General features: G+C 45.3%; 1 protein-coding gene across 8 annotated transcripts in view; it reads left to right on the top strand.

Annotated features, from left to right (window-relative positions):
* Positions 1 to 2,540: 2,540 nt before the first annotated feature.
* Positions 2,541 to 25,680, top strand: part of ATL2 (atlastin GTPase 2) — a 44,598-nt gene continuing 21,458 nt past the window's right edge. For 3 of the 8 annotated variants that reach the window (XR_008234240.1, XM_052781100.1, XM_052781101.1), the window contains exons 1-3: positions 2,615 to 2,763; positions 3,137 to 3,348; positions 23,167 to 23,447. Coding sequence is in view for 7 of the 8 variants with exons in the window: in XM_052781100.1 (XP_052637060.1) it covers positions 3,219 to 3,348; positions 23,167 to 23,447 (411 nt within the window). In the remaining variant the exon portion in view is untranslated. Of the gene's footprint in view, positions 2,764 to 3,136; positions 3,349 to 6,283; positions 6,414 to 23,166; positions 23,448 to 24,211; positions 24,387 to 25,680 lie in introns of those variants that run through there. The other 5 variants (XM_052781104.1, XM_052781105.1, XM_052781102.1 and 2 more) reach the window with 5 other exon arrangements.

A 25,680-nucleotide genomic window follows, 5' to 3' on the forward strand; every position in this document is an offset into this window, starting at 1 on the left:
ATCCAAGGGTGTGTGTGGGACCCTGTGTTGGACGGGGTTTGCCTTCCAGGAAAGGACAATAAGAGCTGCAACTCAGCTTCTCTGGTGCTGTGGAAATTCACAGCAGAACCCCTCTTTTAAACTCATCTCTATGCAGCTAGTCTGGACTTGCATGGGAAGAAACCATGTGAAACCCTGGGAAGAAACCACGTGCCTCCTTGTGAGGACCTGTAAATCTCGCCCAGCAGAGCCAGAGTCATGTAGCTGCAAAGGATGCAAATAAACTCTGCTGTGTAATTAGCACCCTTTGTATGCCAGGGCAATCATACTCAACCCCACACGCAACCAGGATTCAGGTCTGCCTGCGCAGGGCTTAATGCAAAATACCCTCCCCAGGTGTAAAGCTGCACAGCTTCACTCAAATCAGTATCACACAGTGATGCTTTGCCCCATAAAAGAGGAGTTGGCTTGCGATATGAAAGATCGGTTAAGCTGCAAGGACAAATATCCTTTTCTAAAAGCTACAGTCCATGCTGATAGGAGTGTTCCCTAGCAAATACCCTCAGCACACTAAGCAATCAGTCTTATTTTATTACATTAAAGAATAAAACATCTACACAGCATTTTTCCTAGTGAGACTCTGAAATGACACTGATGCCTCTGTGATGGTGGAGTACTTTCTCTCATCCCAAATTGTCTCTGGCAACCTGATCTTTGCATGCTGCACCATGCAGAAAAAGCACTAGTAGTGCGGGCTGAAGCATGGTATCACTGATCGCGTCGGCACCACTGGGGACTCCTTCTTTGAGCTAAGTCCCTTGCTGTTTGTACCAGCAAAGCAGATACAGCTCTGTGCCTTGGAGGAGGCTGTATGGTTCGGGGGCTGGTGTGATTATCTCTGCAAGACATTTGAGGGGCATCACAGTGACAGCTGGAGCAATTCCTCTTTTTCTAGGACAAGAGGTTTGGGAACTAGAGTCTGGGGCTGTGGAAAGGTTCTTTCTCTGTGGTGGCCTTGATGGCCTAAGGAGCCATCAGGAAATGCCACAAAGGGGACCTGAACACCAGAGGTGCTTGGAGATGCCCAGGTCAGATGAGAAAAAGCAGTTTAAAGCCTGTGTGGAAATGCATTTCACCATCCTGGCATTTAACATATGTGCGCATACTCCCCAGTAGCAGAGCTGGTCTCATTTTTAGAGAGGCAGGTCAAAATGCACTGCAGAGCAGGCAGCGGGTAGGCAGACACGTCCTCCGGATGAGGCTGGAGGCAGCGTGCTGGGTGTAGACAGAGCCATCTCTGCAGTGGGGCAGCCCTGGGGTTTGCAGGTGTATTGGCACTCTCAGCAGCACTGCAGCCTCCACAGGAGTCAGTATCTAGCCCAGGCTTTAAAAGCAGCCTCATCTTGTTGTGCTCTTGCATAACAGTGAGATGGAAATCGCACAGGCCCAAATCATAGGAGTCCGTTTGAGCAAATGCTTGCACATGAAAGCTTCAGCTGGCTATAGAGCTTCATTCCCAGGAGCAGAAGAAAACCACTTAGCCATTTAATCCTTCGAAGGCTTTGATCACCCTGATAAGGGAAGACAGGGCAGGATGGGGGAGACGGCTGCCATTCCCACCTGTGAGACTGCCACCTCCATGGGCAGGCTGCATACCACCACCCCAGAGAGCCCCACTAACATGTACCGCGCAGGCATGGGGCGCTCCGGAGTCTGCCCACCGCCACTCCCCAGGCTGTGCCACAGCCCCTCGATTTAAACCCTTAATGCTAGGGAGATTGTGCAATAGCTGTTTCAGGCTGAGAATGGATTATGCCCCTTTCAAAGGTATTTGGCACTGGGCTGCAGTGGGAGAGCCCGGTAAACTAGCCCAACCCTTCCTGTGAAAGCACCTGCGGGCAATTCCTGCAGCTGGTGCCTAGCAACATGCTCTGAGCTGCTCTGACAGCAGCTAAAATTCAATGTTATTTCATCCCTCCTCCCCAGAAGAGCAGCTCTTGAGTCATCACCAGGGCAGAATGGGACAGGTCTCCCACTCGGCTTGCTAAAAATGAGTGGTATGCAAGGGGCTGCTCTCTGTGTCTTGAGCATGTGTGCTGCTGCCAACTAAAAAGGCATGTCCTCTCAGCATGTGGGACAGCTGCAGGTTCAGGAGATTTGGTAAATTGTTTTTTCCCCTCCTTCCCAATTTGCTTTCTGCTCCCAACAGCCTCTCTGCTTCCTGGGAGCTCTCTACTGGGAAGCCTGCAGGAGAGCCAGGTTTGGATCCATGCTGAGTCCCACCTTGGCTTTGCTTGGGCAAGCCCCAGGTCACGCAAAGACATGCAGGTAGCTACAAGCTTGGGGTTGCGCTGGGCACTCTCTAGTGACACACGGCAACTTTTAGATCACCTTTGTGACAGATGAAGGCACCCCTGAATCTAAGGGAGATGCTCTTGGGGAATGGTGAACATCAGAAAAAATGCATATGAAACCAAGCTTGCCTCTTTATGGAGCTGAGATCCTTGCAGAGGTGGTGAGGCAAACACCAGCCAGCCTGGGCAGGACTAAGCAGCGTGTTTCTGCATGTGGGCAGGGCGCAGGGATTGGTGATGGGAAGAGGGAGTCAATGGGAGGATCCAGCCGCAGAGAGGGCAGGGGCTCGGTGGGCAGCACAGCCTCCAGTCCCTGCTGGCACTGTGCAGAGGGGAGGAGGTCTCCAACTGGAAGAGGTAGGAAGCTGTGAGTAGGTGAAGCCCACGAGTAGGACTGTGGTGCTGCAGCTTGGGCGCTTCTCAGAGAAAAGTGAGACGAGGTGCCTTGCAGGGCTTTTCCAAACTCTCGGAGGGCACGTGTTTGCCTCTGGGAGCAAGCCGGAGATCCAGGCGGATTTCCCAGTGGGAGACTGTTTGGAAATCTCAGGCTTGCCTGAGTGATGCAGCTCCCTTGGTGGTGTCTGGTGGGAGGGCAGCTGACCACCATCTGCCCTGGCTGTTCCCAGTGCCAGTGCTGGTTCACCACTGCAGGGCTGCACCCCTCCTCGCCTCCCCAGTCTTCTCTCTTGAGAAGCCCTGGGTGGCCCTAGGGATGGCAGCCAAGGGGTTGGAGGCACCTTATTGCTGCAGACGGTGGGGGCTGCCAGGAGAACCACCTTTATCTCATGGCTGCTTGTCCTCAGCTCCCAGCTGCCTGCAGTGCTGCGTAGCCTGGAGAGAAGACTGACGCCTTGTCACTAGCTTGGACTCTGCAGCCTGAAGCAGATGAGGAAAGATGTTGGTAAGTGCGGTACCACCAACAGAGACCTCTCCAGCTCATTCCAGGACCCCCAGCCCTTCAGGATGGGGCGTTACTCTGTTCCCCAGCCCAGGAGTGGTGTTCAGCATGCTTCAGGTGGGTGTTTGGCTTACGGATTTGTCATCATGCAGGTCACCTTAAACAAAGCCAGCAGCATTACACAGGTTAGCTGACGGGGATAGAGAAGCATTTTATACAGAAAGGCATAAAGAACCTGAGTCTGATCTGGCCTTTTCTAGTGTCCAGTGGGTGACTCTGCCTGCATGGGTCTGGAACTGTTCTGTCTCCTGCCGTGGCATGCTGCCTGAAGGCCAGGAGACATTGTGGTGGATCCGTTTCCCTTCCAGCTGTGGGAGGGGACAGCTTACCCAGCAGGGTGGCTGAGCAGCCTTTGCCTTGGGCAGAGCTAGCTCATTGCGCTGGTGACACTGGTTGTGTTGACTGGCCCAACGTGGGCTGGGGACAAGCTTGGGACAGCAGTTTTTTAAACCAGCATGGCCAAATCCAGGAGAAGATGCTGTCTGTAGCGCAAAACTGTGCCTTTGCTGGCTGAGGGGACTACTGGCCCAACTGCACTTGCAAGTTAGACGTGTCCTCCTGCTCCCACGGTCCCTTTCCACCACAGCCTGCCAGTGGTTTGCGCCGTTGCTCCAATGCTGCTTTCAGGCCAAATCCATGGCTAGCTTAAGCAGTTTCAGTGCTAACTCCTTGCACAGCCTGGCTCAGAGGAAAGTGGCATGGAGCTGGGAGTGTGGTGGAGATGGGGCCCTTTGCAGCCAGCGGATGACATGTTGACAGTAAAATCCTCAGCTCAGAAAATGTCTCCTTCCTTCCTGCAAACATGAAAGGACAGAATTAAAGTTGAGCTTTCTGACCTCCAAGTTCTTGACTTCTGTTCTCACATTACAGCAGCAGCAAATCCTGTTGCACGGAGCAGAAATCTATCTGTCTGTATATGCGCTATTTCAAACTTCTCCGCGTAAACTGTTTCAGACTTGATCAGAAACCAAGCCTGTTTACTAACAACAGAACTGGGAAACTTCTTTAGTATTGTGGGTTTTTTTCCCAGTTTAGTTTTCTTACTGAGCTGCTGAAGCTTAAGTCTGTCAGTTAACAGTGTTTCTAGCTTTCGATGTGTTTTACTTCAACGTATTTTCCTTTGCATCTCTGAAATACCTCTGTATGCAGAGTGTGCTCTGCCTTCTTTCTGATGTCAGGAAAGGTTTTCCTCTTGACTTGGGATGAGATTAGGACAGGCAATGGCACACTCATTTTCCCCAAATAAGTAGAGGGTGTTAAACTGCAAAAGGCCAATGGCAATGTTTTTTCCTAGCATGCATACCAAGACTTCTGCACAAAGGGGTTGAATCCTGCTTCCATTTATGCTGATGTAAATCTAGAATAATAAAGTTCTTGACAGTTTTACAGCATTGCATATTTTATTATTCCAAGTGGCATAACTAGAACTGAATATATATTAGTTTGATCATTGCATCCCTCTGCAGTTCTCACTTGCTGTGGTTACAGCACCTTTTAGACATTTTAATGTCTTTTTGATGTGTTTTAGACATTAAACTCTCCAAGGCAAGGACTGCCACTGTAAGCACAGCACCAAGTTTAATGGACCCCAATGTCAGGAAGACCCTTCTGTGCTACCTCAGTAGCAAAGGACCAAAAGTGGGGTTTCGAGAAGGTTTCTAAAGCATTTCCAAGTGCCACGACAGCCTGTTGGTTTTTTCTTTCAAGATCTCTTCCGAGCTTTCCCTCCTCCTCTGTTTAGACAGAGCCAAACTCTGCTTGTTTTTTAGATTGCTGTCACTCAAAAGTTGCAGCTCCAGGACCAAGTAAGTTAGCATAGCTCAAGACTTTGAGAAAAATGGTTTCTACAGAGAGCATTACCATGGTGAGGTGGGTTTTTGCAAAGCTGTTGCCCACTTCACATGCTGATTTATCAGACAAATATGTTGTTGTGACAAGGTCACACCGACCCAACTTGATTGTGAAGGTTTATGTGACCTTTAGCAATAAGAAGCCTCACAGGCCTAAAACCTTTGTGCAGTAAAGGCAGCTAGCTTTAACAGCTGGCCTTTTAAAAGGATGCAGGAAGGTCAGTTTGGGTTTAGAGGAACAAGACCCTTGCAAAACCTAGTAACAGCAGGAATGTTTGGCCCCTTGGGAACATGTGTGGCTTGTTCTGATTTACAGCTGTCCTTTTGTGTGTTTCCAGCCCAAAAGCAGCAGCAGTGCCACAGCAAGCGAGACCTCAAGAGCGAGGAGCTGGCGTTACTGCCAGAAACACAGAGCGCTTGGGTCGCTTTCCCAGCTGTCCCCGTGGCCCAACAGAGGTGGAAAAGAAGTGAGGGCCCGGCGGGACAGCGGTGCGGCGCAGACAGAGATGGACGCCATCAGGGAGCCTTCAGTGATGGGCCTGGTGGCATGCGGGCGGCAGGCTGTGTTTTCTACCTGAGCGAGCTGTGCTGGGATGACTGGGAGCGGCGGGCCGATGATGAACGACGGATCCCTGAGGGACGCTCGCCCTGAGGTGTTTCCCGCAGCCCTCGGGGCCTCCTCACCCGCCGCGCTATCTTTCATCCCTTTGCCCGAAACACGCCGCTGCTCTCCAAGCCCCTCGACGTCCCTGCCGCCCAACAGCGCTGGAGCCCTGCGCCCTCCGTGTTTTACTCGACGGCGGGGCGCAGGGCCCTGAGGGGGGCTCTGTTTGTGTGTCTCTCCCGCAGCAGCGAGAGGGCCTCCCCCCCCTCCCGCGCCGCCTGGGGCTTCGCCGATCCCCTCAGGCGGAGGGGAGGCTCCCTCCCGGTGCAGGCGGGGGACTCCCGTCTCCTTTCCCCGGGGCCGCGGCCCCCATGGCCCCGGCACCGGGCGGTCAGGCGGGCCGAGAGTGACGGCGCATGCGCCGCCCTGGGAGTGAGGAGGTGAGGGGGGCGGGTCGCGGGCCGCGCGTGCGCCGCTCCTCCCCCTCCCTGGGCGGGCAGCCGGGGGCGCTAGGACCCGCCCTGCCCGCGCGCTGCCGCCGGCGGGCGATAAAGGTCTCGCGGCGGAGCTCTGACGTCACGGCGAGTTAATTTTAAACCCGGACAAGATGGCGGAAAGGGACGCGGCGCGGCGCGCGGGTCCGGCCCGCCAACGGCCCGACCCGGCAGGTAACGCGGTTCACCCCCCCCCAACCCTCCCTCCTCACCCCGCGCCCCGGGCGGGCGGCGGCGGTGGCGGGCCGGCGGCGGGGCTGCCCGTGGGAGAGCGCGGGGCTGGGCGGCTGGAGTTGTCGGCGGGCGGCGCTGGGGGAGGCCCCGCTGTCTCCCCCCCCCCCCCTCCTCAAAATGGCGGGGGCGGCCGCCCGCCCCGACGCCCAGCTCTCGAGGGGCGGCCGGGGGAAGCCGGCGCGGCGGCCCCGCCGCTCGCTCCCGCGTGGGGTCACCCCGCTCTCCCTTGCGCGGCCGGGGGCCTCCCGCTGTGCGGACGGCGGCCCGTACCGGAGCGGGGGCGGCCGTCGGCGCGGGCCGGGGGCCGGTGCCCTTACTCCCCGCCGGTGCGTACATCGCGGGGGGCCGCGGGCTGGCGTGCGGCTGGGGCCGCGGGGCGCCGGGCTGGCACGCCGCCGGGGCCGGGGCGAGGCAGCCCGGAGGGCGCCTGCTTCCTCGGAGCCGCGTCCACCTGCGGAGGGGGCAGCACCGGGCAGCGCGGGGAAGGAGGCGGCTGATTCTCCCCCCCCGCACACCCCCGGAGCCGGTGCGCTCCACCGTCAGTGCTGTTCCTGCCTGTGATCTGTGCTCTGGTGGTGATGGGACATGGCTGTGGCTCGGTGGTGAGCCTCGGCTGTGCTGGAGTATGCGCAGTATGTTTTCTTTAATGTGTTTTTATTCTCAAGAATAGCTTAAAAGCTGAGAGCTTGTAACCCTCTCCCTGCCATGCTCCGCGTGAGGGTGGACCTGGGGCTTGCGAGGACTGTACTGACTTGGACGCGAAGTTGAATCGTGTGAGGTTTTTAGCACTGCATTAGAACACTGAACTATTTTAACGTCTTTGTTGTATAACTCTCACTTAATTTGGAAGCAGAAGGATTGGACTAGGCACGATTAAACAAAATCTAGCAGATGCCATGTGCCACTGTTGGTTTCAATTGCCTCATTTGCAAGCCGGCTAGAGACTGGGAAATCTAACCGGGCTATAAACTGGCAGGTGCGGAGTGGCTACTCCGCTGACTCTTTTTATAGGGAGGAAAAGGCAATGCTTCTGAGCATGTGGAAATGTTTGATTGTGTTTGGCAGCATTGCGATTTTAATAATTTAAAAGAGTCCAGAGATTGAATTGAGGATACGGTACTGCTTTACTGTGTGAGTACTGGTTTCTCCCCCACCAGCACTGCTGAATTTTCTTTGACGGTTCTCTGTGTTTTCATCACTATGGATTTTAATAATCTCAAAGTATCAGAGTATTGCATAACTGTCTCAGGGTCATAAAAGTGCCAGCACACCTGTAATAAACGGCCTTTGAGGTAGCTGCGCCTGCTTCCACCACTAATGATGGTACATGTCACTGTTAAGTTGCTTGTGTGCTTTAGGCATGGGACGACTTAACTGATAGGGTCTGCATGTACAGCTATGGATGATCTGTGCCTGCCTGCAGAAGAGCTTTCTGTACAATGAAAGAAAGCAGAGTGGTAGATTGGAATAGTTACAAGAAGAGAAATTAACAGGAAAGGCCTATAACTCCTCCTGTACCATTACTAAGTGTTGCTTAACAGCTATTACGTTCTAGCTTACCCTAAACTCACTAATGATGTTACAGTTCCTCCTCAAATAATAGCAGTAGTTCTGTGGTGTTTCAGCTAGAATTCTTTTGGAAGCAGGGAGTGGGGTTGAGGAAGGCTCTATTACTTCCTTTTCACATTTACCTGCCTGCAACTTAAAGACATTTCTGAAACAGTTCTAGCACAGAACAGTTTTACTTGAACTATCATAAAAGCATTCCTTTAAATAACAACAGTCTTTCCTAGTTTAGGAGGCCAAGCAGCTCTTCTTCATCTTGGATGGACAGGAATGCTTGAGCCAGGTCTTGCAGGAGTGCTGATACTTCTCAGGTACCTTGTGCCTTGTGCAGTCCCTGTGTTTTGGTTAAATATCAGTGAATAATGTTTGCTTACTGACTGTACTAATAAAGTACTACTGACTGGAGGAAAATACTTGTGATGGATGAGGGATTGTTTTCTCTTCTTGTCCTAATAAGAATAGGGACGCTGCCTCAAGCTGGCTAGACTGGATAAGAGCGGGTCTGTTGGAGGGGAGGAGGGCTGGGGATTTTCCCCCAGTGTAGTAGAAGAGCACTTATCACATCCTCTCTGACTTTTGAGTTTTGCCCAACTGCAAAAAACAGATGTAATACACGGATGGAAATGCGGGTAGATTAAATTCTGTGTTCTTGCTTTGGTAGTGAACTGCAGCAGTGTTAGTCTTCAGCGCAAGCTGGATCGCAGGTTTCACTCCAGCACTATGATAAAAATAGTTTTAACTTTGTGCCGGTTGTTAGTATTCTGTTGTACATCATAGCACAGTCTGTAAAAGTTTCTAACTGTTCCAAGGCCATTCATAAGGAAAACTGCCAAGGTTCACTTAAATCTAACTTTTCTATGTAAGGTGAAGTTTGAAGTTGCTTGTTACTGCACTGCAGTCATGAACAGGCCCTGTCATGGGGATGATTTTTGATATCCTGGCATGGCAGTCTTTGAATGGGAAGTTTTAAACTTTAAAATCAGGCTGAATTGTTTCCTTGTTTTTACTGTTGCTGCATGCTGTGCCTACAATGTGATCTGCAAGCTGCCAGTTTGAGTGCAGTTTTCCAGCTTCCTGCTAAATCCTGCATTAACTTCTCAAACTTACTATACCAATCATTAGTATTTTAAGGTTTTGTCTTTAATCTCGACTACTTAAGGTGAGCAAGGCACAAAAACATTTTCTAAGCTTCTGCATAGGCAGGTCTGCTGTGTTTGTTGTTTGTAAACAACTGGAAGTTTTCAGAAGTACTTGCATACATTGGTTCTTAAGACTTTACTCTTACTGGAGAACGACTGGGTCTCTTTCTCAAAACATTTTCAGCAACTTGAACTTCTTAAGATGTCCTGGAGAAAAGATGGAAGTAGCTTTCCTTGTTTTTGGAAGGTTGTTCTTGACATGAAGAACATTATCTTATCCTATAGCTGATTTTGAGGTCATAGTGCTGTGTAGGAAGTTGAGTTGATTTACAGGAATACAATTTGTGGGGTTGGGATTTGTATCTGAAATGCCAGAGCAAACAGATGAGCAAGTTTGAAATATATGTGAAAACATTGCTCAGATTGATGCTTGCTATTTCAGTTAGCTGCAAAGAAATGACTGACATGAAATGAGTGATGTCTATTAGGACAAGGATTATAATCAAGTCATTTCTAGCAGCAAATTATTACGTAATAGGGACTAATGTTGTGAGAGCATTGGTAGCTAACTTGTCTGACCTTTAACTTCTCTTTATTTTTGAAAAAATTAATATATTTTGTGTAGTGTTCATTTCTGGGATAGCAAGATTTTATGTGCTTGCTAACCATGCTTTTTTGAAACGCATGGAATATAAAAATCGGAGGAACTCAGAAGGCATTTAAATTCAGAAGTTGATCTTCTGCCCATTTAAGAAACCTGGAATGAAATCTGAGGAATTCGAAGATCTGTCTTTCCTCCCCCACTGTTAATTCTTACTTGACTGAATTTATCTCCTAAGACGTGGAGGTAACACCCATTGTATTCTGTAGCTGTACAAACGACTTGCTGGGAGATGATCTAGGGTATAAATTAATGCTAGGCAAGTAACTGCCTGTTGGTGTTTAACTGGAGTTCTCACTGCAGCAAAGCGAGGAGCTTACCCTCCCCGTTTGGGAGGGAGCGTACATACATCATTATAGTGCCATAGCTGGTAAATTCACTTAATGAATTACCTCCATAGCAGGTTGTTCATGCACTTACATATCCTAAAGCTCTCTAGTTAGTTTGCCTGGAGTCTATCACTGAGAATTCCAGCTGCTTCATGGGCACGTTTCTCCTTGAGGTAACAAGACTAGTTTGTATCTCATTCTATTGTGAAAATAGATCTTTGTGCTCAATATGATCTGTGAAGCTAAATAAGTCTCTTCTCCCTTTCCTGTTAACTAAACAGAAAAAATAGCTATGCTGATTTTATAATGGTTAGTAGCTGGCTTTTCTTTAAGGTTGGAAAAACTTCAAGCAGAATGTTTGATACCAAAGATGGCATCACTGAGCCGTACATCCTCCAAGGCAGTCTGAGAAAAGTTACCTGAGTGAATGCAGGTAAGCTGGGTATGGGAATTCCTGTTTGATGCCAGCTTGATGAACTCATGAGCAGGGCTAACAGGAAATCAAACATAACATGAAAGAGAAGTCCATTTGGGCCTCTGCAGAAATGATTTATGAAAGACCAGCTTCTTTTAAAAGAATCACCCTGCTCTTCTGTATCCTGGAGGAATAGATAAGAGATCTGTCAAAGCTGTAAGACTGCACAAAGTGCCTTTTGGGAAAGGACTCAGCTTACAGCTTGGTTACTGGGCCTCTACTTACGGCTTGTGTACGTTGTGAGGGATATTCTGATATGCTTTTGCTAGGAGGGGAGATGTCTCATCTAATTTTTTTTTTTTCTTGTTCTAGATGTATTTCCAGCTTTATTTTCAGTGCAGACAGTGAGCAAATGACTGATTGCATTTTCAGCCCTACATACCAGTGATTTCTACATGGCAAGTTGGGGTTTGTGTGCTACCGCAAGTCTTGGCAGGTTTCTCTTAAAAGACTGGAATGGAAGCCAAAACCTGGAAGGTAGTGGAGTTGAAGACTTGAACTAATAAAAGGTTGTACAGGTTACAGACATGGAGTGTGGAATGTAATTTCCAGTAAATTGGTATTTAAGAGTAGAACTTAATTTGCTCTTACGCAGTTGTTGCTCAAGTGAGATCAGAATCAGGTTCGGATCTGTAGCTAGTGTCAAATCATAATATATTTTTTATTTTTTTTCACCATTGCCTTAGAGATAGTCATGTTGAATTTACAAGTTCTTGTTGGTCTCAGTAAAATATTTGAAGTATATTTTGAGCAATGTGTTGTTTAATGATTCCAGGACAACAAGGTTGTTTGTTTGTTTGGGGTTTTTTTTGTTTTTTTTTTGTTTTTTTTTTTTTTTTTTTACTTGGATTGGAAATCATAGAAATCTGTTGGAGAACATGTGTCAACTGCTCGTACTGACATGTTACGACTACTTCTTGTATGTCGTGCGTACTTGGAAAAGTTGTTCTCACCTCTTATCTTCTCAAACAGGGTGGTACTGCTGAGTGGAAGAATAAGTGCAGTTATTTTAACTGTCTCTGTAAGCTCAATCCTATGATACTACTGCCTGCAAACTTGCATGCTATGTCTTATTCCCCTCCTCTCCTCAACCCCTTCTGCAGTTTCAGCTCCTCAGGTAAATATAAGAAAGGGTCTTCTGGCTTTTACTTATGGCTGTTCATTTATCTTGGTCTGTGTAGTGTGATCTACTTGGGAAACCTTAAACAACTGGGAAATGAAAAGTACCATCTGTCAATCCTCTGCCTAATATGGAAGTAGTCACAGTACTGATTTCAGGGGAGGAACAGTCACTTGAAGTGCATGAACTGCTAGGCATGGAGGCAGAAGCTTGGCTCCCTTTAATGTGTTGCTTAGACATAGAATAGAAGTGAAAATGACTGCTGTAGAAGATTAGGTTAAGGTTCTTGATACAGCCAAATCACTTTCTTAAGAAGTTATCTTGCTTTTAAGAGAAATAATTTCTTAAATACTTTGTAATTCTGAACTAATACTAAGGAATTGTTCTTGTTAAATGACAGCAGTGTGATTCTAAACATGGCTTTAAAGCTGCCCTCAAGGCAGGTGTCACTTATCTTCCAAGCAACAAAGTCTTAAGCTTGTCATGGGGATAAAGGAGGGAATGCAGTACAAAATACTTAAAAGGAAATCTTTCTAAATGCTAGTATGTCAGACTTCTTAGTACAGAAATTGTTTGGAAAAGTGCAGTAAGTAATGCTTTTGGGGACTGGGGCACAGAACTGGGGTATTTTCTACAGTTAACAGTACTGTAGAAGTAAGCAGCTACTGAAAACTTAGCACATGTTGTGCTCAGATTTAAAAGGCAAAAAAAATTCTTTCAAAATAAAATAATGGTGGTAGGAGCATTAAGAAATGCAACTTCTGCTATTAAGCTTAATTTTTTCAATGGAAAAACAAACATGCTATCTTTTATGAACACTTAGCAGATGCAATTAAATACTTGTGGAACCTTCAGATGCTACTAGGAATCCTGCTTGTTTGAGGAGACCCTTAAAATGCAATCTGGTGCTTTTGAAAGAGGTTGGAAGTTGGCTCGTGATAGACTGAATGTTATTCTTAGAGTCTCAGTCCAAGTACTTTGAGTTGCAGACGTATCACTGTTTCATTAATCAAATATCAAACTGAGCTGTTCTGTAGTCTAAGCTGTTGTTGACTTCTTATTTCTGTAGTGCATTAGAACTGACTAGATTAAGCTTTTGTGAGCTTTAAAGAGCCAGCACACTGCTATCTATCTGGGTTCATCTTCTAAACCTAGGCTTCTCTCCCCAGTGTTTGTCCTCTATGTGCTGTAAGGAAAGATTTCATGGATCCACTGAATGAGGACAATAAATATGATCTACAAAGGCTAAACTGTTGGTTGGAGGGGGGTGTTAAACACACAGTCTTCACACAGTTGTATTTCCTTCTTCCTTCTCCACCCAAGTGAAAGATGGATATTAAACCATTTGTGGTATCGACATACAGTATGTTGTCCTGTCCTATAGAAAAGCAGTTAGATCGGCTAGATGTATTCAGACTAGTCCGAGCACTTGATGTAAAGAAGAGTAGTAACCAACTCCCCTTCTGTGTTTGTTGCTTTCAGGAGGATGGTGTGGCTTGCCTTACCTCAATGCTATACTCACCACTAGGCTTGACTGGCCAGCAGTCATTAGCGTATGTACACAAAACAATGGCATTTGCTGTCCCAGGAAAATGCCATTTAAAAACCAAGAATGCTCCTGTTGTTAAGACTCTTGTTTTGCTAGCAATGGCTGAGGTTTCTGTGGTAACAAGTGTCGTGAATGATGTTAAAGAAGCTTAGGTAAGAAGGTAAGTCTCGAGCCCTTTGAACTGATACGAAGGTGCTTGTTGCATGGAACTGAGCTACTAAAGTGTAAGTGTTTTACAGCGTCCTTGTGACAACATAACTGGTGATTTTGAAATCAAAGTTCTTCTAATCTGCTCTTTAGTAGAGGCAACTCTTAGCAGGTACAGTATAATCAGTAGGAATGTTCCTCTAGTGCAGGAAGGACTATGCCAAGCTCGAGGTCTTCCCACCAGTTAAAGCATCCTAGCCTATGTTATTGACAAAACTGAAAAAAGTGTTAACCTCCATTTGCAAAGGAAGGAAACCTTGTTGTTAAGTGAAGGTTAACAAATGTTTTGGCTAGCCCAGCCTAAATCTGAACTCTTTTGCATCTAGACAAATCCTTGGCAACACACAGTCCGATCCAGTTACAGCCCAGTTGTCTACCCATCTTTGCAGTGTTATCACATATCACTAAGTCAGTCTCCACATGAACACACTTCTTAACTGTACTTGTGAGTTCTGAGAGTCTGGAGAAGTTTTCCAGCCTAACTAGGTTATAGTCACAAAGCTGAACTTTTCCTTTGGCACCCGTGCCCAGTCAAGCAGCTTGTGCCTCCCCCTCAATTGTGCTGGTGCAGGTGTTTCAGGGGCTGTAGAATGCACAGCACATCACCTTGTGTTTGTTTGTTCAAGATAAGTTGGTTCCTGGACCTAGGACAGTGGTGTCAACCCAGAGTAGTGTAGTGCCTGTAGTGTTCAACAGCACAGCTGGACTGACCCTATGCCCTACAGATGAAGCTGCGTAGCTCTGCTTTTTGTTTGTCTTCAGCTCTAGTGCTCATGGGACTCTTAATGAGGTGATAAAGTTTGTAGAAAACTGTTCGTATTGGATTGCTTTTTCTGCTGGTTTGGTTTGTTTAGCTGACTTGACTCTTGGCAGCATTGGGTATGTGGCAAAATTAGCAGGGAAGGCAGTGTGGTACTGTGTGGTTGCTGGAAATGGGAAAGAGTGGGAGAGCCCTTGGGTGAGTGGGTGGTTAAGACTCAGCTGTGCTACTGAAATGGGCTTGAAGAGGCAACAGGGGAGAGGAGGAGGCAGTTACTGGTGCTGTCCTGTTGGCAGAATAAATGTACTTTGAGCTGTTGCCTTAGCAAGGGATTTCTGTGTAGCAACAGCAATGATGCCTGGCAGAGGCTCAGGAATTGTGGAGAGTAGGTGCGGGGCTCTGAAGTATATGAATCTGGTTAGGTGCTGTATCATTTATTATGGGTTAATTGCAGGGAAAGTGATATGGCAGCCCAGGCCTCTTTCTCTACCTGCTTAGCAGCAGGGACTGTGATGAAAACTACTTTTGCTGTGTGAGAAAAATCTCTTCCTCCAGTGGAGATAAAGTGAACACATGCAAAATGAGATCTGTTTTGCTGGTTTCAGTTCTCCTGAAATGTGACTTGTGTGGGGCTTTTTTCCTGTTTGGATTTACATTCTTGATCTGGGCATTAATTGTGTTGGCACATGTTGTGTTTCCCCCAGTCACACTTCCCTTTCATCTGGTGGGTGTGTTAGTGACACTACCAGGTTAAGAACAGTTGAGAAGGGAGAGGAAGGAGGAATTTAAATACCCCATGAAGGTGTCTGAATGTAGTTACTGTATCAGTTTTGCTAGCTACTTCATCTAGAGAAAGCAGTTTCTTAAGGCAAGCCCAGTCTCTCTGTGTCCTGCTTGTTATTTCTTGAAATGTAGAACTCTTTATTAAAACAGAATTACAGAGTTCAGTGCTGGAAAAGGCTGGATGGGAGGCTCTCTTAGCTGTGGGAACTTAAAGGGAGGTGGGAAGCTGAGTGTAAACTGGATATTGGGCTGAAAGATCACTTTTGCTTAGAAGCTTCAGATTGTTAGAAGCGTGGTTTGATCAAAAAGCAAAAATTAAAGCCTCTTTGGCTTGCTCTGTTTCCTTAAACCTGTTGGTGTCCTGACTGACAGCTTGTTTATCCTGGAAATGAGTATGAAAACTGGCCCTTCGGCATACCTCCCTGTACAGCAAAAGTGAGCACTTGCTTTGCTTGCTGCTGAGCACCTCTGTGGCTGTGGTAGAGATGCAGCTGGGTGACTAAACCTGTTCTTGCTGCTAATCTAAAGATCAAACATGGGGTGATTGCAGTTGGCGTGTCTCACCTTAGTCTTTTCACCCTATCCTTCTCGCTCAAAATCTTGGTTTGGGTTAGCTGATCGTTGTTCAAATTGTCAGCTGCTGACATGAGGAATACGTGCAAGGTACATAAAATGTAGTTACGGCCTAAACCAATTAGAAAATACTGACTGAATCTTCCTGGGTGAGCAACAACCTTAAATAAAATCACTCTGAAATAAAAGCAGAAGTTTGCCTAATTTAAATCTGTGTGGCCTGTAAGGATCCAGTTAGCCTGCAGTGTTCACAAAGAGCTTTCACTGGCTGTTTCCAGAGTCCATGGTGAGCTAGGGCATTGTCAGATCTAGTGGGTTCTCATTCCCATTCTCAAGAACCTGGGGGGCAGGTAAGAAAGGGGAGAAGAGGTGAGGAAGAGGCCTTTTAGTGCTTTCATCTGCCTTAGTGTTCTAAAGCAGCATTCTTTGAGGGGGCTGGAAAAGTACTGGTAAACCTTACTGTGGGTAGAGATCCTGTTAGGTCCTTCAGTGACTGTGCTAATAATAGCTGTGGTTTTTAGGCAGAGTGGAAGAAGGATGAGAAGCATGCTTTGTCGCTATCCCTACCCTCCAAGTTTTTCCTTGTAGCTATGGAGAAACATCTTTCTTACTAAGTTCATGATGTGCTTTCAGAAAAGCAATCCTTTTACATATATAATTTTTTTTGTTACTTAGTAGGTTGTGTCAGGGTTTGTGCTGCTTCTGTCTAAGCCTCTGCTTATTGGTGTTCTCTTACTTGTATGCATTTGCTGAAAATAGCTGAATTTGAGGGTTGACTTTTTTGCTGCACCTCTTCATTACAATGAAGTCTCCCTCTAGCTTTTCTGTCCCCTTAAATGGAGAATGCAGAATGCCAGCTTATCAGTATTTTGCATAGCTATGGGAGAGCTGTCTGCTCCTGCATGCATGCAGACCATTCAACAGAGAAGCAATTTAAAGCACTTAGGAGTAGACAGGCCTATTGTTTGATTAGTTATGGTGCTTCATAGGTATCTAGGTCATCAGAATATCTTCTTTTTCCCCTTCCTTGGCAGAACTGTAGCTTCGGGTACTTCTCACTTCTGCTCACAGTTTATGTAACAGTTCTAGATCTGTCCCTTAACATCCCATTGCCCTGAAGGAGCAGAGAGAGTTAAATGCGTCTTCCCCCCTCCCCATCTCCTCTGTCAGTCTTATTGGATATCCAAACAAGTCTTTGGAACTTAGCTCATCAGTCCTATTTATAGCTGAAATATTCAAAACATTTAATTATTTCTGGCCTTAAAATGAGCTACTTGGCAGTATTTGCTAGTCAGCAATAGGAAAGCAGTGATGCATTAAGGTCTGTGGCAGTCCCTAGCTTTCATGTGGGTCTTGCTGTGAGTTTACTGCATGGAGTAGGGCTGCTGGAGAAAGGGGAGGACAATTTTGTGACTTAAATCTAGTGATTTTTTTTTTTTTTTCTAGTAGGTGTGCCAGATTTTTTACCTTGTCCAAATAAGGTTTGAAGGTTAACCTATTTTTTTTCTACGCTCTGGAACTCAGTTCGCACATGCCTACACTCTCCTCAGTTCACTACACCAAAACAAGAAACATTTAAACAGTTTGTCTCCTTTCTCTCTAAGGAAATTTTCCTAGGTGAAGCTCTTGAGAGAATGCATTACATTTAAATGTGGTGCAGCAGTTTCCTTATGATAACTTATTTTAAGCTTTTGATTCAAGCTGTGAACTCCCTCAGGCTGTGGAGGTAGAACAAGATTTCAAGCCAGATGGTTTGAGGTTGGTGTAGCTCACTTATCTTGCTTTACCATTCAGGTGTGTGGGGGAACCTATCACGCATCTGTATTGAGCTACGAGTGGGAGATCTAAGATCATTTTTGCATGGACACAGATGTGTGGTGTCTGTAGAGCACCAGGAAAAAGAGTTCAGGGATGCTGAGAGCTGAAGTATCTAGGTGTACTGGAAGTTTTGATTTAAAGTTGAACTTCTAGTAAAGTGCAGGTTTCTATACAAACAAGATACTAAGACTACCAGCTTGAAGACGTACAGAGTGAAGTCTTTGTAACTCCTTGTGACAGAGCAAATGGAAGGAGTACTGATGAGAGCTATCTACACTAATGAAAGTGACTTCTTTAGACTTTGTTCATAATCCAAGTCTTAAGCCACTAAAAAGCAAATGGGATTTAAATTTAATGTTGTGCTGCATCTGTGTGCAGTTGTCTGTGTCTAACCCACTGTCCAGAGAAGCAATTACTAGTTGTCATTCAGTGCTTGTTGATCAAAAACCTATAATGCATCTAAAACCAACTGAGTTCAGCAATTAGTGTGTGCTTTTTTTGTTGTGAAGGAATGTGAGTGATGTGTTTAATGAGCTCAAGCTGTATTTGGATTGAAACTTAAAGGTAGTTATGTTGGTACTTTATTTCAATTAATGTGCTTAAACGGAGGAACTTGCAACTAAAGCAGGCTGTCTCTTATTTTCATAGCATGCAGGTTGAGCTGACTGTTCTCACTGCCATGTTGTTACACTACAGGACAAATAGGTTATCAGCTGCTAGCTGTGTACTTAGGGGAAGCAGGAATTAGCTTTTCATTTTACCTTATACTTTAGGAAACAGGTAATTTAGTTGAGTTTGTTCAGTTGAAATATTGTCTGTACATACACAAGACGCTACTGTTCTCAAAATCTGGCTTAGCATTTCAACAAATGGTGTTTGTTCTGGATACTTAGCTGATGAGTGTCAATAGTAGTTCTGCTGTAGTTGTTGCTGAGTGGAGTGAAGAGCTTATAGGGAAACTGGATGGTAGTACCTTCTCTTGGCTATATTTGCTTCCGTTCAAGTCTGCTTCTGTGTCTTGCTGTACAGTATTGCTTCTCTTGTATCTCCTAGCCCGTTTGACCGGGGTTAGGAAGTGATTATGCACAGTCAGAACTGTGCGTTAGCTCGCGTGCTCTAATTGAATGAAGACTTGGGTTGGAAGAAGCCAAAATGGAGTAGGGACTGATGAGTGAACAGCCGTAGTAATAGGCCTGAATGGATGGCAGACTTCAGGAGCAAGTCCAGTTGATCTTTTTGCATCAGCTCCAGCCAGAGTGGTAGATACGGGTGTAGTCTGGAGTATGTTAGTTCAGTAGTACAGAAGCTTCAAAGGTCAGATGACCATCTTGAAAAAAGAAAAATGTAGCTATGGCTTTCTGGGCCTGCAACACTGCGCTATAAGCTCTAGTGCCGTATGCTTTGACAGATGAGAGCTTTTCTGTATGTACTAAAAGCCTGAGGTCCAGTCTTCTGTGCACGTGGGGATTTCCAACAGTGTTGAGACCAGCCCTGTGAGCGAGTTGGATGAATCTACCAGCCTGTCTTTAGTACTCTGGCAGGAGGCAGCATTTCCTGGCTGTTCTGCATGCAGTGCAAGGAGCTATCAGCTGTGCTTCTGAAACAACTGCTCTCTGAGTTTGAATATATGGGGTGGATGTGCTGGGTCTGTAACCTCATTACTGGGATGGAACTGGACTTCTCGAAGTATTAAGAGACAGGATAAAAATCAAACAACAAAAAACCCCCAAAACAACAAAAGTCTCCTGCTTTGTTTGCCTCTGTAGCAGTACTGAATGTGTTGTCATGGAGACCTATATAGGGAGGCTGCCATGAGCTTTGCAAGTCCAAATTACTGTCCAGTTGGCTAGAAACACGTGAGTGTAGGGGTTGTCATTCTGTGAACACCACCTGTTCTGAAGTTAGTCCTCATCCGTTCCTGTACTTGATTTGCTGGGACTGGACTATTACAAGAACCTAGAGCAGTTTGTGGTCCTTAGACTGGGCTTTAGGACAAACCCACTTACATTCTGAGTTTCAAGTAGTACACTATGACCATGCTGGGGCAGGTGAGTAAAGGGAGGGGTGGGGAGAATTAAGGAGTAAGGCTTCATGTTCTGAATTTCATTAACTCCTGGCATGACTTGACTTGACAGTGCTATCAGCACGTTTATTTTATGAACTACTTACATAACTTACTATAATGCTTCTGCAGCTTTTGCAGAAAACTGGACTGTGAAGTGGGACTTCTTGTCCTGACAATTTTTTTGAGAGTCTTCTCTGAAAGGAGTTCTTGGAAGTGGAATGTGATCCTTCTGCCCAGGATGCCGAAGCCTTCTAGAAAGGCTTCCAAAGTACTCCAGTGCTGCCTGCGACATTGACTAGATAGAGTAACAGGGTAAGCAGCGAGAAGGTTGTATGAAGGACCAAAAAGGTTGTGATATCTGCCTACGCACATGTGACAGGTTAGCATATGCTGATTACGCTGCTGGGACGAGCAGTAGCACTTGTTCTACAGTTAACATGCTTAACTTGTGCAACGTCTGTCCTGGTAATTGCTAACTAGTTCACAGTCCCTTGAAGGGAAGGGTGTTCTCAGCAACTTGAGCATGAAGTTATCAAACCAGCTCTTCTGGATGGATCAAGTTTCCTTTACAGCTGTCAACACTGTAGCTCTCCACCATCTTAAGTGCTTGATTCATGGCAATGATGGTCTTTTCTGTAGGTAGGTTGGGAGCTTTTGGATATAGCAGGCTGGCTAGTAAAAAAACAAAAAAAACCCCCAAAAAACCCCCAAAAACCACCACAAAAAAACCCAACAAACCAACCTGACCCAAACCAGACAAAAAGTCCAACTTGATGCTCTGGACTTGACTTTGCAGTTCCTGCGGGTAAGTGAAATCTAATAGGAATTGAGTAGGGCCTAAGATGAATCTTCTCTCCTGTTCCCTCTGAGCTGAGCGAGCTCCAGGGGTGCAGAATACTATTAACAAGATGTTGTGAGCTTTTAACGGGCATATTGTGTGTAAGCTCTTGATAGTGCTATCTACTTGTGATAGAGAGGATCTGCTTGTTTAGAAATGACTAATGATAAAAGACCACTCCTTTGTTTGGAAAGCTGCTTGGCTTGAAGAGGCATTGGGTGGCTATGCTCTGCGCTGGCAGAAGGATGCTGCTACAGCTTGTGCTTTGAGGTCTGCTAAGGTTCTGATGACTTCCAGGTAGGAAAAGATGGTATGTCAGGCTCCAAGTGAATGAAGAGAAGTTGCAGATGTTGCTTCAGACTATTTTGCAATCTACCTTAGTTTACAAAACTGATACTTTACTGCAGCTGAAGTGAAGTATGCAGTTAAATAAAAGAATATAAGGCTGTTTTAAGTAATGAAGTTAAACTTGTTGCCTGGGGAATATGTAGAAGCAGAGGCTTTGACACATTGTGTGGATATCGGCTCGCTAAAACACGGGCATCTTTTCTTGGAGCTATTGAATCTTAATGCTTTTATCAATAGAATTATTGCCTTTATGTTTCTAGGCTGTGATGCTGAAGGCTTTCTTTCTAACTGTGAAAATCTTCCTACCTCACCTGGGCTATCCTCCCAAGTTTTCTGGCCTACACAGGATGCTACCTATATGGGGCAAAACCTGTTTTGTAAACTCTTTCAAAAAAGAGGGCTTGTTTCATTTCTGGGAATACAAAAGCTTTAGGCCAAAGGTGGAAGTTTTTCTTCTGAAGTGGCAATCAACATTGTGTCACTGTAGTTTGTACAGTTTGGTGTACTGTTGACAGCTTTTCTTTTTAAAGTTACTCCTTCCAACTGTCAGGCCTGCTGGTGCAGTTGAATTTTTTGGCCTGCTTTGTCAACCAGTTTGAGTTAGGGTGATGCTAGGGACTGTTTTGCACACCTGCTTGGATAATGTTGGAGTTTAGTTCTAGCTGCTTAGAATTTAAGCACTGAAGTTTACTTCCTGTTCAAACTATACTAGCTTAATATATTAAAACCAATTTTTTTTAAGATTTAGTGCCACTGTCCTTTCAGGCAGCACAGATTCGATGCTTGGAAATGGAAATGTCCTCTTTGGTTTGCAATGAAGTGAAATGTCAGAACCGGCTAAAGAGACAGCTGCTGGAAAACTCCAGGGTCACCATGTTACCAGTTTTTCAAGTTCATGATAGTAACTCAAATGTCTCATTACATCCGCAAAACAGAGTGCTTTGGAGCACTGTTCGTAAGTCTTTTGCTAAGGATGGTATCTAGGATGCAAAGTCTGGCAGGAATGACTTGGCAGATTGTGTGGGTATTGGCAGGGTCTCTGCCATGAATGAATTAAACTGTGGTGTGTTCCATGGTGCCTCATGACACATCCTGCAAGAGAACACTGCTTCTGGGCTGCTTCCACAGGAGGCATGGGGGCCATGTAACATACCTGCATGCAATGCATTGAGTAACTGGAGGTGGCTGCTGCTTTGCCTTCATTAAAGCAACGCTTGGAAGTGCAAGCATGACTAGCAGTCCAAGGTACTTAAATTCATACAGTGGTGTTCCCAGATAAGTAACTGTTTGGAAGGTGCCTCAATCAGGTTTGTGCACGTGGGGTTCTGACAATATGGCAAAATGTAAACCTGGAGTTGGAGGCAATTCTGTAAGTGCAAAAGCGCTTCCAGATGCTCGATAGAAAAAGTGGAATCAGGCCAGTGGTAGAGTTCATTTCTGCTGTGGGACAAACTTCAATGTTGGAGTACATGAACAAGAGAGGAGACTTCATCTTGGACAGGTCAGTTCATTTGGTTTTCTTCTAGACCTCTAACCCAGTAACTCCTGAATTCCTGAAGTCAGGAAAATCGGATATTTGTACTATTGTGCTGTATGTCTGAAGGGCTGTGTTACTTCAATTTAACATTCGCTAGTAACTTCAGTCTCATCTGAGTTATAGTTCTTTCAGCTACTGGTTGATTCCTGAAAGGGTATTGATTCTTAAATTGTGTATAAAACATTCTCTTAACTCTTTTTGAAAGAGTTGCTACTTACTGTTATTAAATCTTGCTTAATAATGTAATAGGAAGTGTATGAAGCCAGAAACTACTTCAATGTGTTTTGTTTCTCTTATCCCAAAAGTGTTAGGCCTTGCATGTGCTCAGGAATTTATCCTCTTGCAAGCAGTGAATAGGCAGTCTGAAGTTTGTGCTTTACTGAGAATTGAGACAGGTGTAATGTGTTGGAATTAGAGAGGAACTTGGTCATCTGCTGATGTATGTAATCCTGGGGTTACATACTAGATCAGTGGTCTTGCTTGTACATATTGGCAAGCAAAACTGATTTTTTTTTTTTTTTCCTCCACCCCCCAAATATAAGGTGGTGATCTAAAAATGGCCTTTTTTGGTCCTCTTTGGAGCTTATTTTAAACTAATTAATTTTTTTCCAGATAAAAGGCCCTTGATTTTTAAGGGAAGTTGTACTTAAGAAGCCTTTAAAAGGGGTTTTGATGCTGAAAACCAGTTTTCTTTTGTGATTTCTTAAAACATGGAGAGTGCTGAAGATCTGAAATGTAGACTATATGCAAAGCTGATGAAAAGGGACAGGGAACTGCTGTTGATCTCGCTGTCTGCACATGTGCGTTCTGAAGAACATCACTCTTGCTGCTGGGAATGAAAGCCCAGCTCAAGGCTTCACTTCAAAGAAATGTCTAGTGCCCTAAGCTCTGACTTACTAATATGTTGTAACCTGTCAATTTGCAGGTAAGCATTATGAGGAAGAAGAGGAGGAGGATGCCCTACCTGACTCAGATGCCCTGCCAGACTCAGATGACGAGGTGGATTTGGATAAGCCGCGCCCCATACAGATTGTTCTTGCTCATGAAGATGACCATAACTTTGAATTAGATGAAGAAGCATTGGAGAAAATCTTGCTTCAGGAACACATCAAAGATCTTAACATAGTAGTTGTGTCTGTAGCAGGAGCTTTCCGCAAAGGAAAATCATTTCTGCTGGACTTCATGCTTAGATACATGTATAACAGGGTGAGTAATTTGGATTTTCCCTGCAGGAGAAAAGTAGTTTGGTATTTTAGTCATTTACCATTGTATTTGTTGACTTGAGCACAAATGTAGCAGGTCAAATTTTTCTTACTGGGGGGTGGGGAAGCCAGCTACTCTTGTTTCTACTCTGTGAAGAAGTGTATTCAAGTGACAGTTTTTCAATATAAATTTTCCTGCAGTTATCAAGGGAACTTATTGGTGTTCTGATTTAAGTGGGCATGAGAAGAACTGGAATGAGGGAGCATGGTGGCCTTCTAGCTGAGCTTTGGGGAAGGGCTCATCCAGGTGGTGGTTTGGAGGGATCTTGCTTTGACTTGATCTGAAATCATATTGTAGCAATAGCTTACCCATTGTTGCAGAAAGAAGAGTCTTATCGGATAGTTATTGGAGGACTAAATCTGCTTAAATCTGAGGTATGGCAAAAGGGAGAAAGTCTCCTGTTTACTGCTTGGAATGTGTCTCTGAACATAATCCAGGAACTTTTAAAATCCTTTTTATACTTTGAACTCTCGGCTGATACGGAGAAGGCAGGGTAGGGCCTCCTGTGAACATAAACATCTGCCTGTCACAGGTTGTGGTTTGTTTCTTTTAATCTGCATAGTGAATATTGACAATTCAGTATTTTGGTGCTTTTTGAAGCTCTTAAAAACGCAGAACTGATGCCTTTTTTTGTTACTGTTCTTCAGAGTTGGAATTCACAGTAGCAGAAACTAACCATGACTGCATCTATTTTACCTTTGTGCTAGCTGGCTTGAGGAGAAATCAAGATGAACCCTGCAGTTACAGGAAATACGGGAATATTGCAAAGAAGCTGCTGGTAGTTGGCAGATGAAGACTTCCTTTCTCTCACTCCCAGTAGTGCCTGCTATTGAATTCCTCTCGCTGATTTGCCAGCTCTGTAAGAAAGACACTGAGGATATGGTAGGAGGAATACAGAGTAGCAAGATGGTGCTCCCAACTTCTTAAGACTCTCTTAAATTAGGGAGAAATAAATGTTTCATTGATACAACTGTTTAGTGGGTGGCCTTCTGTGTGTGTATATAAACCCTCTCTAGTGTCCTGTTTATTTTAAAAACAAACAAAAAACCCCCCAAACAAACAAAAAACCTGAACTCCCAAGAAGTATGGCAGTCTGAGCTAGATGGTGGCTGGGTAGAGGTAGTGCTAGTTCTTTTTGAAAATAGAAGGGGTGGGCTTTAAGCAAATGCTCTTAACTTTCAGATTGTGAAGTAAAACAAAAGTTCATGAAGCAAAATGGATTGAAACACTGTTTCAGCCTTGTGTAATATCATGCCTCTCTGTTTCTTTTATTGTGCAATTGCTTTTTTCAGTTTTCTGTATGTGTCCTTCAAAATACCATTTGTTTCACTTAAACTGAAGGTGAAGGCAAACTTGGCCACCTACTGTAACAGCTATCTCTTACCAAAAGCAGAGAGGTCTTGCTCTCCATGTGCCGCTTCTGTACAGGCATTTGCATTCTGAAGTTGTAATGCTTATTTGACCCTTAGTTGAGTTGATCCAACTCAGTGATGCATCAGAAGACTGTACTTTGAACTGTTTTCCTGCCAGCTCAGTGATGTAAACTGGCTTAGAGAAAGAGTTGATGAGTGTCAGAGTGGCTGCAAACTGATTGATGGGAGTTGGGGATGAGAGAAGATAAGTGCAGTGTCTCCTCTTTTGAGCACTGCTGAATTGTATCAAGTTAAATGGTATCCTCTGTGCTTATACAAATTTCAGTACAGGAGGGAAGGCCTTGCTATAGTTTTATAGTACTCTTTAGTCTGATTGCTCCATCTTCAGTCAGGTGTAATTACAAGTCTGTATTTTCCATGAACTAAATATTGGATCCTACACAAAATACTAAAGCATCAGCATTCAGTTCGTGCGCGTAATCAGGCAATTTTGGGATATCCTCCCCTGTGGATATTAACATGCATGGTGAAAAACTTGCCAAGATACTTCAGAAACCCATTTTCTTGTCTTAAACCAAGAGCTGGAGGTCACGTGAAAAGTTACCATTCTAAAAATCTCACTCGTGCCAGTTGAAGTCACAGGTAGGATTTTGACATGGCTGAGGTTGGTCACTAACTTCAGGGAGGTGGGCATCTCATTTCAAGCACTGATACTTAGTGTTATGGTTGCTCATTTGAAATGGAACAGAATAATCTGCCACAAAACAGCAGCAGTTGTGTATTCAGCAAGCTGCTGCAAGGAT

This window comes from Harpia harpyja, chromosome 3 (assembly GCF_026419915.1).
Source record: "Harpia harpyja isolate bHarHar1 chromosome 3, bHarHar1 primary haplotype, whole genome shotgun sequence".
NCBI classification, from domain to species: Eukaryota; Metazoa; Chordata; class Aves; order Accipitriformes; family Accipitridae; genus Harpia; species Harpia harpyja.